The sequence below is a fragment of the Hypanus sabinus genome, chromosome 9 (assembly GCF_030144855.1).
Source record: "Hypanus sabinus isolate sHypSab1 chromosome 9, sHypSab1.hap1, whole genome shotgun sequence".
NCBI lineage: Eukaryota > Metazoa > Chordata > Chondrichthyes > Myliobatiformes > Dasyatidae > Hypanus > Hypanus sabinus.
This window is the reverse complement of record NC_082714.1, coordinates 32,167,346-32,187,302: the sequence shown is the minus strand read 5'-3', so window position 1 is coordinate 32,187,302 and position 19,957 is coordinate 32,167,346. Positions and strand designations below refer to the sequence as shown.

The 19,957-nt window shown below is 37.1% G+C and overlaps 1 protein-coding gene across 1 annotated transcript in view; it reads left to right on the top strand.

Annotated features, from left to right (window-relative positions):
• The window catches only part of mettl22 (methyltransferase 22, Kin17 lysine), a 36,643-nt gene that overhangs the window by 2,809 nt on the left and 13,877 nt on the right, over positions 1–19,957 (top strand). Inside the window, exons 2-7 of the mRNA XM_059979436.1 lie at positions 1,530–1,677; positions 4,650–4,976; positions 9,275–9,315; positions 9,398–9,542; positions 15,474–15,545; positions 19,618–19,671. Of these exons, the coding sequence (XP_059835419.1) occupies positions 1,572–1,677; positions 4,650–4,976; positions 9,275–9,315; positions 9,398–9,542; positions 15,474–15,545; positions 19,618–19,671 (745 nt within the window). The 5' untranslated portion in view covers positions 1,530–1,571. The remainder of the gene's footprint in view (positions 1–1,529; positions 1,678–4,649; positions 4,977–9,274; positions 9,316–9,397; positions 9,543–15,473; positions 15,546–19,617; positions 19,672–19,957) is intronic.

The window sequence follows — 19,957 nt, the reverse complement described above, 5'->3', positions numbered from 1 at the left end:
TGCACAGTATTTGATTTACGCCACATATATTGCCTAGTGTTCAGACGAAGAAGTTCTACTTTAGTCTGATCCAACTACAAGACCTTCTTCCACATCTATACAGTACCTTTGCAAGGTCTTTACGATCAAGGATATGCTTTTTTTTTAGTGGCATTGTTGGCGTAGATCGGAATGCCAGCCAGGTACACCATCCCTACTGTAAAGTATGAAGGCGGTAACATCATGCTATGGGGATGCTTTTCAGCAGCAATGGCTGGAAATCTGGTCAGGATTCAAGAGAGATGAATGCTGCTGAAGACAGAGAAATTAAGAAAATAATTGTCCTTGAGTGGCCCAGTCAGAGTCCTGATCTTAACCCAATCGAACTTCCCTGGCAAGACCTCAAGATTGTTATCCACTGCCGCTCTCTAACTAACCTGGCACAGCTTGAGCAATTTTGCACAGAGGAATGGACAAATCATGCTTCATCACGTTGTGCAAAGCTAATAGTGACATATCCAATAAGACTACTGGCTGTAGTAGCTACGAGACATGGTTCAACTAGGTACTGAGTGGGGGGGGGGGGGGGGTGCATGAGGATGAATAAATTGCTGACATTACAGTTTTTGAATTCTTGGTTTTTCTTGCTTTACAATTTTCCCTGTTTTTGGGCCCTACTGTGAAAAAAGAAGAATGTGATTAACAAATAAAAATTCTCAGTTAAATTGATCAAAATCCCTAGTTATAATACTCATTTAAATGAACAAAGGGTTGGGAGCTGAATACCTTTTCAAGGCAATGCAGCTGGAAATGAAGTTCTGTACCCCATTAGTCACAGCCTTGCGAGCTGAGAAAGATCCATTAATCCTCACTCTTTGCTTTTTGCTTTCCAGCATCTTAACTTGATTGGCCAACCTGCTGTATGTAACCTAAAATCTGAAATTTCAAGTACACAATTAGTTCAACCATATTTGATCTATTAATTATTCTCAACAAACTAGAAAATTCTAAAATGTGTTCCTTTTCATAAATCTATGCTGTCTCAGCTTAATCCTCCCATTTTTTTCAGGATTCTGTGTTATTCTTCATAGTAGATTCCAGAATTTTCCCCACTAATGATGTTAGACTCAGAGGCTGATAGCTCCCCATCTTCTCTGTCGTTTCTTCAATAATGAAGTCATTTTGCTTTTTAAGTGCAAGATATAAAGTACAAAACAGAAAAGTTGTATTTAATTTGTTTTACAAATAACAATTCCGCTTTGTAATGCTTCACTTCATTATTAAAGCTTTATTTATCACAAGTACAAGTTATGACAAAGTTGACTGTTTGATTAGTATGCCAAGTAATTAAGAATTGATCTGATATTTATCACACCTTTAAACATAACTTCTGAATCTGTTTAAATTGCTCATTAGCTTGAAAATTAAAATGCAATTATAGATTAATTTTGAGAAAAACTAAATCCTTTAATATAGAATGGATGTTTTGTTCAGTTTTGTTTTGTCATCCTGTCAGATACCAGTTTGCTATAACGTTTCTGTGTTTATAGTGATTTGACATCCTGTAATGCTGGATCAGACATAAGGAATGCATGGATTCAATTACATTCAGGAGTGACATAGTGCTTTCCGATGTCCATATATACACCCCAAACTCTAGTCACTTGATGGTAAGACTAAATGGAGATGGACAACCAGGTACTGTCTGAGAGTAATGTTACATCTTATTTTTCATTACACTCACATTTGACTTGTGGGATTTTACTGTGGCAGATGAAACAACAAAACAACATGTGTATATTGTTTCTCTAGGGTCTTGAGGGACTTAATCAAGGAGTCTCAAGTAGTATCATCAAACTAAAATATGAAAATTGGGCATGAGTCAGAAAAAGATAGGATAGTGCAGAATAATGCCCACATGAGGCACGTTCACATCCAGGGCCAAAGCCAGGTGCTTTTAGCAGGATATTCCATGAAAAACATGAATGCAATCTGTAGTAACTATACTTTGGGGAAGCCTGCAGTTCAATCTAATGCCTGTGCCAACTATCTATCTGCCCATTGAGCTGAAGGAAAGCTAGATATCGACTACTTGAATGTGGGGTTTGTGTAACCTCCTTAATGCAGCAGCAAGCATTCAGACCATTTATATGTTACAGAGATCTGTAGACTGGAATTGACCTAAGGCTTGGAATGTAAGGAGTGACTGTGACCCTTACTCCATGTAAAAAGCATTCAAGATGAGTTTAGAAGGGTGTGAAATGATCATATTTAACCATACAAGAATCTAAAGGTCATGATTGGGTAGATATTGAATATTCTCACAAGTGGTCGAGCCACAAATGAAGTCAGTTGTTACAAGATAAAGGAATAGTCATTTTAAGGCTGAATTAGGAATTTCTTCTCGCAGAGGGTAGTGAATCTCTAAAGGTTGTGAAGGGTAAGTCATTGGATATATTTAAAGAGGAGGTATTTAAATATTTGAAAGGTTAGGGAATTGCAGATTATGTCGAACTGGAATCCAAATGGAGTTGAGGCCTGGAGCAGATCAGCCATGGTTATATTAAATGGCAGGATAAGCTTGAGGGATGAAGTGGCTTAATTCTGCTCGTATTTTCTTGTGTTTTTATATGGCTAACTGATGTTACAGTAGTGGAAGTAGAGGCACACAGCAGAAACAGGCCCTTTGGCCCAACTGCTTTTACCGAATACTACTTTTGCAGCACATTTCTTATACTGCCACCCTATGGGGTAAAACAATTCCCCTCATTCCTACTAAATCTCTCTCATAAAGTCCTAGAATATTACAGTACAGAAACAGACCCTTTGGCCCATCTAGTCTGTGCTTAACTGTTCTGCATAGTCCGATCAACCTGCACCTAGGCCAGTGGTCCCCAATCTCCGGGCCACAAAACAAGAGGGGTGCAGCAGTAGGTGGAATGCACCCAGCACATCTTTAAGAAAAAATCCGAAATAAGCAAGCTAATAATTACGGCTTTTTTTCTTAAAGAAGTGCTGGGTGTGTTCCGCCTACTGCTGTACCCCGGCACCCCTGCTTGCTTTGCGGCTCGGAGTTGGGGACCACACCTCTCCATATCCCTTCCATCCAATGTGCTTATACAAAATTCTCTTAAATGTTGTGGTCGAACTTGCATACACCACTTCCACAGCCAACTCGTTCCACGCTTGCACCACCCTCTGAGTTAAGAAAGTGTCCTTCATGTTCCCCTTAAATATTTTAACCCAATTCTCAACCAACTTCAGTGGAAAAAAGGCTGCATGCATTAACCATATCTATACCCCTCATAAGTTTGTATACCTCTATCAAATCTCCCCTCATTCTCCTACACTCCGCAGAATAAAGTGCTAACCAATTCAACCTTACCCTATAACTCAGGTCCTCAAGTCCCAGCAACATCCTTGTAAATTTTCTCTGTACTCTTCCAATTTTATTGATATTTTTCCTGTAGTAGGTGACTAGAACTGCATACAATACTCCATACTTGGCTTCACCAATGTCTTATACAGCTTCAACATAACATCCCAACTCCTATATTCAATACTTAGATTTATGAAGTCCAATATGCCAAAAGCTTACTTTATGACACCCTCTACCTTTGACACCAAGGGATTATGGATTTGTATTCCCTAATCCCTCTATTCTTCTGCACTCCTCATTGCTCTACTGTTCACTGTGTAAATCCCCCCCCCCCCCCCCCCCCGGTTTGTCCTTCCAATGTGCAACATCTCACACTTGTTTACATTAAATCCCATCTGCCAATTTGCAGCCTATTTTTCCAGATCCCATTTCAAGCTTTGATAGCCTTCCTTGCTGTCTACTACACCCGAAATCTTGGTGTCATACATAAATTTGCTAATCTTGTTTAACATATTATCATCCAGATTGTTTTTCATGATTTGGAAAGCTGTGTGATTGGTGGAGGCAAATTGAATATTTATTCATAAAAGGTTAGTTATACATAAAAAGGACTTATTTTAAGTGCAATGGAAAACTAGCAGAAGAGCGAGACTAATTAGATGCTTTATCAAAAATCAAACTTTTCCATTCTATGATGCCCACTTGCTGTAGTGCCCCCTTTCAGTCTGGCAGTTTAACTAAAGTTTTCAAGAGCAACACACACAAAATGCTTGAGGAACTCAGCAAGTCAGGCAACATCTGTGGAGGGGAATTAACAGTCAGCACTTCAAGTTTTCAAGTGATGTGATTGTAATAAAAATTGAACATTCATATCTGTTAATTTGAAAATTCAGGACCGAAAACTTAAAATGTTTCTCTAAGTTACAGAAATGCAGTTTATTCTTCTGAAAAGGATGTGTCAAAATGGATTACTGTTTGAGATTATACATTGTTCTGATGTTGCTTTCAATTCTAGATTAGTAAGAAAAATGTTTATAATTTATAGGAAGCCCTTTGAATATTACAACAGTATGTCTAATTCACTGTGCTCAATTTCTATTACAATCTCATATAATATTGAAATATTTTCTAAATCTTAAAGTGTAAGACATTTTAAATGTTTGCAATTCACAAGCAATCCAAATAAAATATTGATATTGAAAGGTTGTATTTTACTGCTTTTAAAATGGTAAAATGTTGGTTGTTAACATTACTAAAAGTACTCTTAACTTCCTTTTTTTAAAATTTGCAGTTTTCGTGTCAAAGTTCAAAATCCTACATAATGTTAATACCTACAGCAAAGGTGATTTGGAACACCTGAGCAATGAAGAAACCAGAAGTGATTTAATTAGCAACGCTGATAGTGAGAAGAAAGTTGACACAAGAATGGAGAACACTAATGTTCTGCTGGATGATGATGGAGATCTGGATGTAATTAGAAGATCTGATGGTGTTCTTCATTCTGACGAAAATTATCAATGGCGAGAGATAGTATATCCCACAATAATAAGTAAAGGGGAAGAAATTTTCAGTGAGGAGTATGAGGAAGATTGTTCTGTTTGCAATGAGATCAGAATAGGTAAGTCGATATTTTGCATGATATGAGGATATTACATGATGAGATAAATAACGTATTTGAATTTTTAGTTGTGTTATATTTGAATACAGGAGGACCCTGTATTTTATGCGAAGCTAGCTAAAATATATTTTTATGTAGTTAATGCAGGAGTAAAGTGTTTGTTGTAGAATAGCTAGCCTTATTAATATTTGTTGCAGAAAGACCGTTCACTGGTTTCTTTGCCCTTTGGCTTTGTTATTTAAACTTGGTTGCAGTATTGCTTTTATAATTGTACAATTATGTTAAATTATTTGAATGATAAATCTGCAGCCCTTCTGGGGCAATGACATTAAAGTTTGCAAATTATCTAGTATACTTTGGATAACTATTATAAATATCTAATGTAAACCACTGTATTGAAATCACAATAAATGAGGAACCTAGAACATGGATTTTCTTTATAAACACACATGATAAAATTAACCACATTTAAAAATATTTTAAATTAGTGTTAAAACTCTACTTTAGAAGCAATAGATCTCAATTTCTTCAATTTAAAAAGTATTAAAAAGACAAAATCTTTCATAATGAAGCCATACAAAACCATGTAATGATATGAAAGGGAGCAGGAAAAAACATTGGAAATTATGTAAAAGAAAGTAAAAGTAATAATGTGTGATGATTAAAGTAATCATTAATAAGGAAGAAAACATCACAAAAATGGAATTTGACTTAGGAAAGTATGAAGCCAGGCTCTCAAGTATAATAGATCAAATTATTATATACGTATAAAGAGTCTGCAAGAGAGAAGTATTGTATAGAGATTCAAGGTGTTCTGCTGCATCAGTTACAAAAGACAGGAGATGGGTACAACAAATTGTTTGGAAGGCAAATAATTTGGCCTTCATTGCAAAGAGGTTGGAATTTTAAAATAGGAAGTTATAGAAAAATGATGTTGGAGGAGCTGAGTGTGTCAAGCAGCACTGTGGAGAGAAATGGACAGTTTGTCTTGAATTGTGCCCCTTCATCAGTACTGAAGAATAGAAAGGAGTTAGCCAGTATAAAAAAGGCGAAGTGAAGGGGCAGAGTAAGTGCTGGATGAATCCAGGTGAAGAGGGATAACAGTCTGGTCAAGGAAGGGAGAGTGGAAATCACGAGGGAGGTGACAAGATGGAGATAGCAAAAGGCTGCAGATCTGGAATCTGATAGGAGAGGAAGATTGAACATGGAACTATTCTTTGCATTTCTGGTTAGATGCTAACTGTGTTTCATTTGGCTCGGCACAATGACAATAAAGTTGAATCTAATCTAATTAAATAATAGGCATGTGGAGGTAGAATGGACATTGGGTAAAGGAGAAACCAGTGGAAGAAGCAGATTAATGGGGATCTTGGGTGAATGTAGGAGGAACTAGGTAGATCAGGAGGAGAGGGAATAGGGACAGAGAGTAGTAGTTTACCTGAAATTGGAAAATTCAGTGTTTTCATTTTGTTGGCTTGGCGAATATGCAGGAGGAATATGAAGTGTGTGTGAGAATAATGAGGATTTAAGAGAAATGACACAGAAAAAAATGTGAAATCAACATAGATCAGGCATGATCATATTAAATAGTGGGACAGGCTTGAAGGGTCTAGTGATGTACGCCTCTTTAATTTCCTGTGTTTTATCAAACACTTATTTTGCAATGTGTATTCATTACCTTTATGTTGGTCTGAATGTGTAATGTTATTATTTTGGAATGGATATTTGGGTCAGACTTACTTTTCTTTATCAATTATGTAATGCAAAATGTGCATATATACAGTATTTGACTCTACTTGAATGCTTATGGACTTACTGTCATCACTTTCTATTGTAAATTTTTATATCCAATTAATGCTGAGAATTATGTGTAAGCATAGAAATTAATAATATCCTAGTGTAGGCATGTTGAGGTGGCGTAGTGACAGGAAGTCTGAAATGTGACATAGGTAGTTCAATTAAAGGATCAAATATGTTTAAAAATTAAAGTGTAGACTGAAGTACATCTGAATACTGTATATGGTTCAGTTATTTATTGCCATTTGTATCTTGTCTGGTTAGCTGTGTGCCTGTCACAGGGGACCTGCTAAGGGTAATTAAAAGGCCTGAGTTAAATCAGAGATGATTCTTTTGGATAGTCAGAAGTTCTTGTCAAAGCATGCAGTGTAAATTATTGGTGCAATTTCAATTCAAGCTGAGCCAATTTAAAGGATTGCTTATGAATTTTGACAAACTAAAGGGAACCAGAATCAGGTTTGTCATCACTCCTACATGATGTGAAACTTGCTGTTTTGTGCCAGCAGTTCAGTGTAAAGACATAAATTTACTCGAAATTACAAAATTTAAAAACAGTGCAAAGAAAGGAATAATAAAGTGGAATTCTTGAGGATGTCTTTGATGCTGAAAAGAATTGTGCCATGATGGATTTTGTTGTGTATTCAACCCTCTGCAGCCTCTTGGACCCTCCATATGAGGCAGTGATGCAACCAATCAGAATGCTCTCCACTATACATCTGTAGAAATGTGCAAGTGTCTTTGGTGACTTAACATATCTCCTCAGATTCCTAACAAAGTAGAACTGTTGGTGTGCCGTCTTCGTGATTGTACCGTTTACAGTGCCGATAAAAGGTGATGGCCCAGATCAGGAAGAGATAATGACTGGTAGCCAAATGCTGCATAATTTATTTGTCAACCTTTGAGTAGAGTGATGAATTGAAACAAAAGATTTGTAAAAAATTGTCATATTAATATATCCATCTGCAGCTATTTCCCCTTTAACTGTTCTGCGATGCATTTCCCTATTGAGCAAAATTGCTCAATTGATGAATAATGCATCCATTGTATATGTATCTGATACTAACATAAACTATGGTAAGCCTACCCTTGTTATTCCTTGCTTTATATGGGCCTCATCGGTTCTGGCAGGGATTAACAAGAGCCTGATAAACAGATTTTTAAAAATTCTTACTAATATTTCAGGACTGACGAAGGGTCTCGGCCTGAAACGTTGACTGTACTTCTTCCTATAGATGCCTGCTGCGTTCCACCAGCATTTTGTGTGTGTTGCTTGAATTTCCAGCATCTACAGATTTCCTCATGTTTGCATCATTAAAAGTACCTATAATTTTGTGTACTTGGAGACTTTACTTATTGTCATTTCAAGTAGAATACAGTGATTCACATCAGAGATCTATGGCGATCTTTTAAAGTGTGGTAGACACAAAACTGACGACAGAATCACTTTGTGGGTGAGATTAATGGTAGGAAGTATATTTTTCAGAAATAGAGGTGGTGATGTGTTGTGTTTGGGAGGTGCCAAAATCTCTTGGAAGGACACAAATGCTAATTGACGTTAATATAGCTGAGGATAGAAGACACAGGACTAAATGCTGTCATGTTGCTAAGGATGATTTGAAATTTATATTTTATTATAACATGTACAGTGAATGTACTTGTCTTGCATACTGTTCATATAAATGGAATGATGACAAAGTGCATTGAGGTAGTACAATGTAGAACAGTAATAAAATGCAAAATAAAGTGCAGCGTCTACAGACATAGTGCAGTGCAGATAGGAAATAAGGTGAAAAATCATAATGTAAAAAACCATAATCTTATGTCCATGATCTCCTTCAACCATATAATTCTCTGAGATATCGTCATCATCCTCATCATTATGTGCCATGTCATATGACATAAGCAATCATGGTCTTCCTTCTCCAACTATGACCATAATTGTTCTTGACAAATTTTTCCTCAGAAGTGGTTTGCCATTGCATTCTTCTGGGATTGCCTGACTCTTCAGAGATTGCCTGCAGTCTATGGTCATGTAATCCATGACTTACGATATGTACCAACTGCTTATATGACCGATTACCACTTGCTCCCATAGTTTTGCATGACCCTGATCGGGGTGGTGGGGGGCTAGGCAGGTGCTGCAGGCTAGCAGAGAAAAGAAGCGTTTTACACCTCCTTTGATAGAGCTGTATCTCCACCCCACCAGCCAGTCTGAGCTACTATTCCCTATCGTTGAGAACTTTAGAATTGTTCTACTGTCATGCTTTCATTTGCAAAAGCTCACTCTGGAATTGCCTCAAAACCTTTCTGCCTCGCTTTAAAACACTCCTTAAAGTGACTTCTTAGACCAAGTTTTTAGTCACTTGCAACATCTCCATATGTAACGTGAGGTTAGTTATAGATTTATGTTCACCTTAAAGGAGCAGTATAAATGTTTTGCTTATCTTGAATAGTACATAAAATTTGCCTTATCAAGTACAATCTATTTTACTTTTTCGCAGAACACACAATGGGTACTGTACTGGAGGATGTTGGAAAGCAGGTATTGTACATATATCTTACAAAATGTAAATAAAATATGTATTTTAAGAAGTATTTTTTGATTGCAATCTTTTCAACTGTAGGTGTGGCGTGGTGCTTTCCTTCTAGCTGATTACATTTTAAACAATACCTACCTATTCAAAGACCACACAGTTCTAGAGTTAGGAGCAGGCACAGGCATGACCAGCATCGTCATGGCAACTGTTGCAAAGACCATTTATTGCACAGGTAAGACAAAAAGCATGCTTGGATGATTAATTCACACTGATTTTTGTTTGGTATTGGTTACCCATGATTAATGAAAGTTTTGAAATTGTACCAACTATAGCTGCGTAAGGACTTACTGTTCCTAAAATGGTCATATCATGGGGGTGAGTTGAGTGGTTTGAGAACAAATGTTTTCTAATTTGTCCTACATTGCAATTTATTTTTAATTGTGTTGTGATGAATCTGTGTATATAAAATCCAATAATGGCATTAGTACGAGGCATGGATGCCACAGTAGTGTAATGGCTGGCACGACACTTATTAAAGCTCACGGCATTGGAGTTCTGAGCTTAATTCTGGTGTCCTCTGTAGGAAAGCTTGTACATTCTTCCTGTGTGCACATGTGTTTCCTCCAGGTGGTCCAGTTTCCTCTCACGGTCCAAAGATGTACTGGGTACGTTAACCAGTTATTGTAAATTGCCCTGTGGTTATGTTAAGCTTACTCAGGTTTGTCGGGAATTGCTGGACAGCGTGGCTCAAAGGGCTGGAAGGATCTACTCAGCACTGTATCACTAAATAGAGTTGCATGGGAAGCAGTTAATGAAATCGCTGCCTGGATGCCTAGAAAGGATAGTTGACAACAATGGTGGACCTTGAGAGGATTGGCAAGGCTTAGTGGAATGATGAGAATACCAGGCACCACAGCCTGACGTAATTAGATGACATCCTCACGGAGAAAATAACAGGAAGTATCTCCTGTACTTAATATAGTGATCACTTAGTTCATGCTCTTGGTTGCCTGATGCTGTAGTCCATCCATTGCAAGGTTTGATGTGTGCATTCAGAGATGCTCATCTGCACACCTCTATTGTAACCTATGAGTTACTGTTGCCTTCCTGTCAGCTTGAACCAGTCTAGCCATTCTCTCTGACTGCTCTTAATTAATAAGGCATTTTTGCCCACTGAAGAGCCACTTAATTGATGTTTTTTTTTATTTTCACACCATTCTCTGTAAACTCCAGAGATTATTGTATGTAAAATTCCTAGGAGATCAGCAGTTTCTGAGATATCCAAACCACCCCATCCAGCACAAACAGTCATTCCGCAGTCAAAGTCACTGAGATCACATTTCTTCCCTATTCTGATGTTTGGTCTGAACAACATCAGAACCTTTTATCATGTATGTATGCTTTTGTGCATTGAGTTGCTGCTACATGTTTGGCTAATTAACTGTCTGCATTAGCAAGCAAATTATAATAAAATGATCACTGAGTGTATATGCAAAAAATCCTCAGGTCTCTATCTCAGTTACTTCATCAATGACCATGCTTCCATCATAAAGTCTGAAGTAGAGTGGTTCACTGATGATTGCACAAATTTTGATTTCATTCTCAGCAAATGAAATGGACATGTACACAAGATTTGCACAACATTGAGGCATGGACTGGTAAAGTGGCCAAATAAGTTAGCGCTACACAAGTGCAAGCAATTAGCATCTCCAAAGATAAAAATTAGTTATTATACTTGACATCCCATGATATTATACAATTATCAATAACCACCATGCACCCCACCCCCACCCCCCAACATCTTGGGGAATCGTCATTGAAACTCAGCAGCACCAGAAATATAAAATCCATGGCCACAAATGGACAGTGGCTCGCTGACTAGGTTTCCCACAGTGGAAGACATACATTCTGACCAAGGCCTCTCCATCATCCACATGACACAAGTCAGTAGTGTGATGATAATTTGTGTTGAGGTAAGAAGATTTTAAGAAAATATTCTCCATCGTGTAATCTTTCATTAATTTCAAGAATAAATAGCTGGGAGAGGGGAAGTGGTTAGAACATCGAACAGTACAGTTCAAGAACAGGCTCTTTGGCTCAGAACATTGTGATTAACTAATTAACTTAGTAATCAAATGACCAGTTAAACTAATCTCTTCTGCCTTGTTGTATTTCTTCAAGTACAGTAGATTGGTAGGTAATAAAGTTCAAATACTTTAATATGATTAAAGGATTAAAAGTGTCCATACAAATAAACTATTTCTTCTATCAATGTAGAAAAGAGGCATAACTTTAAATTAGAGCTAAATTATCCAAGGGTAATGTCAGGAATCATTTCTCTATGCAAGGTGAGAAAATCAATACTATTCTTCTCAGTTCAAATTTCAGCTATTTAAACAGGGTATTTAAAAGATTGTAGAACTAAGACATATGATTGAAGTTGTAAGGATCAGCTATAATCTTGTTAAATGGTGCCACAGGGCATAAAGGAACTTGTGTTTCTAAGACTGATACCAGTATTATAGATTTGTATGGCCAATAAGATGCATGGAGCCGATATGTTTTCATTGTTTCTCTCATTCTTTGTTTAACCTTTTATACTGATCTGTCCAGTTCGTCTGGAGGTACTGCCAGAGCTGCATTCTGTTCCAAATATTGTTTGCAAGTTCTCATTTGACCTGGCCACTATCTGAAAGAAATACAGTTAAAAAGGACAACTTTCCTAAGACATGACCAGCACTAATTTGATTGTTTTCTTGGAAAGGGTCACACATGGACAATAAAATGAATTGTTCACTCTCTGTTATTACTCTCTGTTATGGAGAGATATAACTAAAAGTTTGGCTGCTTTCCTTATTTTGAAATTTAGAAGTAACACAAATGATTCAGGAATTGAAACAGTATTTTAAGGTTAATTTGGTGATAGTAAGCTTATAGAAAGATGAAGATGATATAGAACAAATAGTTTGAGTTTAAATTTGTTTTAGACAGAAATTAGCTGGCTGACAAATGGTATATCATTTCAGGTTAATATAAAAAGGGGATGGTGACAGCACAAACATTGATAAGCAATATTCATCTGAAGGAGTAAAATCTGATGGTCTTCTTGGATTGATGTTGGATCCATGAACACAGCATGTCAGTGGTTAAAACAAATAAAGCCATGGGTAGCTTTGAATTTATCGTTGGACAGCAACATAACTTTGAATATTTATATTGAAGAACAAAGACTCGTGATAATTGAATTATACAAGATTCCTGGAAAAATGTGCTTAAAAATTGCAGAAATTGGACAATAAAATATAAATTACACTTTTGTTCTTGACTGTGGAGCATTGATCTATCAACGTTATGGAGAAATACTTGATAAATCAGGAATCTGTGATCAGCAAAAGTATAAAATGTTGCAAGCAGCTCCTGTAATTCAGATAAATATGATATACTAGAAGAAAGGTGGTGAGCAACTTCTAAAATTTACCTAAAATCAACTTTCAATTAATAACATTGAAATAAAATTTTTATAATGTTGTTAAAAACATGTTGAAAAATAATTCAGTGCCTTGAATCTTTCTACCTAAATTCTACAAGAGAAAACCAAGAGAACTGAAGAGAATTAGTGAATGAGGATCTGATAAGGTGGATCAACAACTGGAGGAACTGTGATGACTAATTTTCCTGCTAATTTGCTGAGGTGATGGAGTTCTTCAACATTTGTCTGTCTCAAGAACTGCTGAACTGTACAAATAAAAAATACAGACACCTGACAGGGAAGGCAAGGTATGCATTTCTTGTGCTTCAGTTCAGTACTTAATACAGTTTTTGAAGTTGTTTCTTTTCTCTTTTTACTTTTCTTGCAGTAACCAGATAGTGTGAAATAGTCCATTGGTTTTCTGGTTCCAAATAATTTACTTTCTGTTTTCTCCCCATAGGGAAAGCTGCTGCTAAGGACTGAAGAACCCTAGAGATGGAATCATGCTTAAAATGTATTTTTATATCTAGATTTAGTCAGTGTTGTTGTTCTAGTTAGTTATAACTACGATTTAAGTAATCACTTTATCAGAAATTGGTTGAGATTTGTTTTTTCATTTAATACTCAGAGAAATTTTATATTTAAGTTGATGGTAGAGGAAAATTATTGTATTACTTCAAAAATGATGTTTCAATTAAACACAATAAATAGTTTTATCAAATCTCTTTTGGTTCTTAGATCACAGGGTTTGGTACAGAAACATTGTCTGGAATTCGCTAGATTAACAAAACCCTGCAACTGATTCACTGTTTTTGTTGTTTCTTTGATGGGAATCAAGCTATTTTGTGTTCACAGTGGATTTTACTCTGATTTTATTTATCTACTTTGTTGCACTGTGTAAAAGTTTGATTGTTTAAGATTTAATGTTAAACAATCACGTCACTGAGGAGAGCTTGTGATGGATTCCATTCCTGATTCACATTACCTTTGTTGATGAAACTTTAGTTGCATGATCATTATCCTTCTTGAACTCTTTGGTCAGTGCAACTGTGGCTTCCTCCAAAATACCCACTGAGGAAAGCAGTAAACTGATGAAATAACCACTTCAGAAACCAATAAGCATACAAACTCTTAAGAATCTCAGTTTGTTGTGCAGGAGAAATTATATTTGAAGAAAACTGAAATTTTCTATTCCTGTCCTGTTCAATTCAAGCCATCATGGCTTCTTTGCTAATTATGTCTGATGCCTGGCTGGATGGAAGCATATCCAATAAAAAAAGTGAAGACTAGTTAATAGCCACTGTAAAGGCTTTGCAGGTGTTACATTGAAACTGTGGTTCATCAATAAACAATCTTGAACTGAGGGATGTCTGCTTCCTTACTGAAGTGTGATCTGTGCATGCATAGTTCACTAGTCTATACTTGAAAAGGTTTCTGTTCTACACATTCTGCTTGAGGAAGTGTAGCTTATAGCTGAGCTCCCACCACTGTGTTTCATTAACATGTCTGCTGTTCTGTTCCTCTTTCAATGTGTCTACAATGAAAGAGTTGAATCCATGTAGAACAAAGCAGCACTGATTTCACCTGCACGAATAGATGGAAACTTGGGTCCAAAAAGTTGTGTTCCATTTACTAACTGAATAGTAAGATTGCTAATGAAAACTTTTGATTAAAGCCCCTTTCCAGATTTGTAGAATACACATCTTTGGCTGCAATTGTTTATTATTTTTTGCAGTCACAGGATTAGAGTCATGTGAGGGTCATAAAGTACATTCTTACTGGCTAACTCTCTCATTATGTTTAAACTTTTAAGTGGCTGAAGCACAGTTAAATATATACATATATATCAGTTGGAATACTTTGGCCTTTGGGTATGTGAGGTGAATTCCCAGAGAAAGTACACTCTTGGCATCAGATAAACAAAGTATTAATGTACAGGCCTCACAATAGCTTGGACTCAATGACTGTGTTGACATTCCATAAGCAGCAAATGCTTATTTAAATTATACTTATTTAGCATTAAACAATTATAATTTAAAGATAAATTCTCCAAGGGGAATAGAATATAAAAGTAAAGAGATAATGGTGAACCTTTCTAAGAACTAGTCAGGCCGTACTTAGAACATTGTCAATGGTTTTTGGCCCCATATCTCAGAAAGGATGTGTTGTCATTGGAGAGAGCCCAGAGGAGGTTCACCAGGATGATTCTGAGAATGAAGGGATTAATATATGAGGAGCATTTGGCAACTTTGGGCCTGTACTCACTGGAATTTAAAAGAATGAAACCTACCGAATGTTGAAAGGACTAGATAGGGTGGATGTGGAGAGGATGTTTCCTATTGGGGGGGGCGAGGGTCCAGAACTACAGGGCACATCCTCAAAATTGAGGGGTGACATTTTAGAACAGGTAAGGAGGAATTTTTTTTTAGCCAGAGAGTAGTAAATCTGTGGAATGCTGTGCTACAGATTGCAGTGGAGGCCAAAGCCGTGCATATATTTAAGGCAGAAGTTGATCATTTCCTGATCAGTCCAGGCATTAAAGGATATGGCGAGAAGGCAGACATATGGCTTGAGTGGGATTTGGGATCAGCCATGATGGAATGGTGGTATAGATTTGACGGGCTGAATGCCTTAATTCTCTTATGTCTTATGGTCTTAAGCACATGGACTTAAATTTACATTTTACATTTCCAGATGTTGGTGAAGATCTGCTGAATATGTGCGAACGAAATATAATTGCAAACAAACATATTTATAGGACAACAGGTAAGTTAAGGTTAGTAAATCTTTGAAAGAAATATAATCATATATTTTACATGATCATATTGTGATGATTTGCTTCTAAATGGTTAATAATTAAGCTAAGAGTGTTAACTCACTTGCTACAGAAAATTTGAAATATTGTTTCTGAAGGTGGCAGACTGCTGCAAGGAAATTTTGAGCCAATGAGACAGTCTGAGTTTTTAGAACTTTACAAATACTGTAGTTGTGTCCAAGTGCTGTATAATACTAATAAAGTACCAATTTTTGAATATTTGTCATAACATAAGCTTTGTGGAAAATGTTATAAGAATAATTACTGGAGAAGAATGTAAAAAGGAGTTTTAGAGAAAATAGATCTGAAAATAATTAAATTAGTGAAGGAGCTATAATAATTTCTGTGCTTCTCAATTGTGATCTAGCCATTTGTAGTTTTTAACTTTGTATCTTCAAGGTCAAGTTCAAGTTTATTGTCATTCAACCTTGCACATTAAGATATATGGGATCTGTGGTGAATTGGCAGTTTAGATCAAGAACTGGTTTGCCCATAGAAAAGGAAGGGTAGTAATCAAAGGGACCTATTCTGCCTGGAGGTTTGTGATTAGTGGTGTTCAGCAGGGTCTGTACTAGGACCTCTGCTGTTTGTCATGTTTATAAATGACCTGGATGAAAATGTGGATGGGGGGGCAGTTAGTAGATTTGCAGATGATACGAAGATTGATGGTGTTATGGGTAGCATAGAAGACTGGCAGAAGAATAGGATAAAGATAAATTGCAGATATGGGCAGAGAAATGGCAGATGGGGTTTAACTTGGCCACTTGAAGTGTACACCTTGGTAGGTCAAATGCAAAGAGAAAGATGGTACAGTTAAAGGCGAGGTCCTTTACAGTGTTAAAGAGCAGAAAGATCTTTGGGTCTAAGTTCATAGTTCCCCAAAAGTGGCTACACAGATTGATGGGATGGTTATGAAGGTATATGGCATGTTTGCCTTATTAGTTAAGGCATTGAGTTCAAAACTCAGAAATTTATATTACAGCTTTATAAATATAGTTATGCCATATCTGGAGTATTGCATACAGTTCTGTTTACCATGTTATAAAAAGGATATTGAGACTTCGGAGAGGATGCAGAATGATGATAACTTCTTTGTAGGCTGCCTCGTTAATATTTGAGATTACACCAATCAATGTAGTATCATCAGTGATTTTAATTAGCAAACTGGAGCTATGGCTGGTCACACAGTCATGGGTATACAGAGAGTAAAGGAGGGGACTTAGGACACAGACTTGAGGGGCACCTGTGTTAAGGGGCAGAGGTGAGGGAGCCCACTCTTACCACCTGCCGGTGAACTGACAGGAAGTCAGGTAGATCTATAACAAGTGGCAGGGACTGAGGAGAGATCCTGATTTTTAAAATATAGAGATACAGCGTGAAACAGGACCTTCTGGCCTTTTGAGTTGTACTACCCCACAACCCACCTTTTTAAATCTACCTTATTACAGGGCAATTTATAATGACCAATTAACCCACAAATAGGGACGTCTTTGGACTGTGGGGGGAAGCTGGAACACCCAGAGGAAACCCATGTGCACAGGAAGAATGTACAAGCTTTCTTCCAGAGGATGTCAGGACTGAATCGGAACTCCAATGCGTAGGGCTAACCACTATGCTATCATGGCACCCATTGAGATTTATAAGATTATGAGAGGCATAAATCGATCTTTTTCTAAGGGTTGAAATGTCTAATACCAGAGGGCATGCATTTAAGGTGAGAGGGTAATTTGAAAGAAGATGTGAGGGGCATGACTTTTACACAGAGTGGTGGGTGTCTGGAATGCACTGCCTGGGGTGGTAGTAGATACATTAGAGATTTTTAAGAGACATTTAGATAGGTACATGTATGTGTTGGAAATGGAAGGATGTGGACGTTGTGTAGGCAGATGAGATTAGTTAGCCATTTCACTACTAATTTAATTGGTTTGGCATAATATTGTGGGCCGAAGAGCCTGTTCCTGTGCTGTACTGTTCTTTATTCTATGTGTAAAGCTAAAGGAAACAACATTCCCCAGAAAAACAAGGTGCAAAACGCAGTGCATATGTCATATGCAGCACATAAAATAACATTAACACAGTTATATTAACGGATGAAAAGCTATTCTGTAGATGCACAAGTTGACATAAAGTACCAATGTGACATATAGTTAAATATACAACACTATTACTGCTACTGGCACTGTCATAAATAAAATGTACTGAGTGATAGCAGGGTGTTCAGCAGTCTCACAGCCTGAGGGAAAGAAACTGTTAGCCAGACTCACAGACCTTATTCTTCTACTGCAGAGCCTTCCGTGTGACAGTAGGAGATCAATGAGATTGTGGAACAGATGGGAGGGGTCCTTAAACAGCACTTCTGGTGTGTGTCTTGAATGTGGGGGAGAGAGACCCTGATGATTCTCTCAGGAGTCCTAACAAATGCTGCTCAGACGTTAACCCTTTCATTCCCAGGATCATTCTTATAATGGCAGCACAACCTTTCTTACATACGGGGCCCAAAACTGCATACATTACTCCAAATGCAGTCTGACCAATGTCTTAAAAAGCCTTAGCATTACATTCTTGCTTTATATTCTGGTCCTCTAGAAATGAGTGTCAATATTGCATATGCCTCCCTTACTACCAATTCAACTTGCAAGATAACTTTGAGGAAATCCTGTACTAGGACTCCCAAGTCCGTTTGCGCCTCTGATTTCTGAATCCATTCTCCTTTTAGAAAATTATTTATGCCTTTATTCCTTCTGCCAAAGTGCAGGACCATATATTTCCTTACTTTGTATTCCATCTGCCACTTCAGCAAGTCTACAGACTTTCTGATTCCTCAACACTACCTGTCCTTCCACCTATCTTAGCATCATCTGTAAACGTGGCCGCAAAGCCATCAAATCCTTCATCCGGATCATTTACATATAACATGAGCAGTAGTGGATTCAACAACCAACACCTGCAGAACACCACTACTGAGTAGCAGTCAACCAGAGAAGGCTCTGTTTATTCCCACTGTTTGCCTTCTTCCAGTCTGCCAATCTTCCTGTCCATGCTATTATCTTTCCTGTAAAACCATAGACTCTAGTTCAGCAGGCTTATGTGTGGCACATTATTAGTGGCCTGTGTCTTCCAAATTGCACCCAGAAACTCCAGCCAATGCTGCTCTACTGTCATCCCTACTAGTGTTCCCATTCCAATCAACTTTGGTCAGCTTCTTTCTCATGCCTCTGCAGTTACCCTTACACAACTGTAATACTAAAACATCTAAATTTTACTCCTCTCTCTGAAAGTGCAGGGTGAATTCTATCATGTTATGATCACTTCTCCCTAAGGGTTCTTTTAACTTAGGGTCTCTAATCAAATATGGTTTATTGCACAACACCCAATTCAGAATTGTCTTTGCCTTAGTGGGCTCAACCATAAGTTGCTCCAGAAAGCCATCTTGTACACATTGTCAAATTCCTTCTCTTGGGATTCAGCACCAGTCAGATTTTCCAAATCTGCATGCATCTTGAAATCCAAAATGACCAATATAACATTTCCCTTATTATATGCCTTTTCTATCTCCTGTTGTATTTGTACTCCACATTGTGACTACTGTTCGGAGGCCCGTATGTAACTCCATTCACAGTCTTTTACCCTTGCAGTTTCTTAACTACCCATAAGCATTCTGCAACACCAGATCCTTTGTCACTCCTTTCTAAGGATTTGATTTCTTTTTTTGCCAAATAGCACTTGTGTTATTCAGATTCAGGATCATGTTTTATTGCCGCTGTCCTATATGACACAGTTTTTTTTTGTATTTGCTGCACAATGCAAACCCATAAAATTACTATAAATTAAAAATAGATAAATAATGCTATAAAGGAATAATGAAGTAGTGCTTATGGGTTCATGGACTGTTCAGATGAAGGAGCTGATCCTGAATTGAGGAGTTACGCATAAAAACTTGCTCTTCTCTGACATCATTTATATTATGTATATTATTTATATACTTCCTAATTGAGACATTTTGTACTATGTATTATATAATAGGAAGTGAAATAAAAGTGAAAGAACTAGACTGGCTGAAAAGTGAATTTTGCAAAGGTAAGAATTCTATTTAATTGGATTTTTATATCACCATACAAGTGAAAATTTCTCTGTATTACATTAAAAATTTATATTCTGAGCTTTTCCCTGCAGACTGGGAAACCCAACAGTGTTCATTGACTTCGTCATTTGAGTTCAAGGTGTCAACTTGCTTCACTCTATTTCTGTGCTCTTACATCTATACCCCAGTTAGCATCTTCTCCTTTTAACTTTTCTTTCAGTGCACAAAGATCCCATTCTCCCCAGCCCTATAATATAACTGCCTCTTTTGCTACTTCAACTC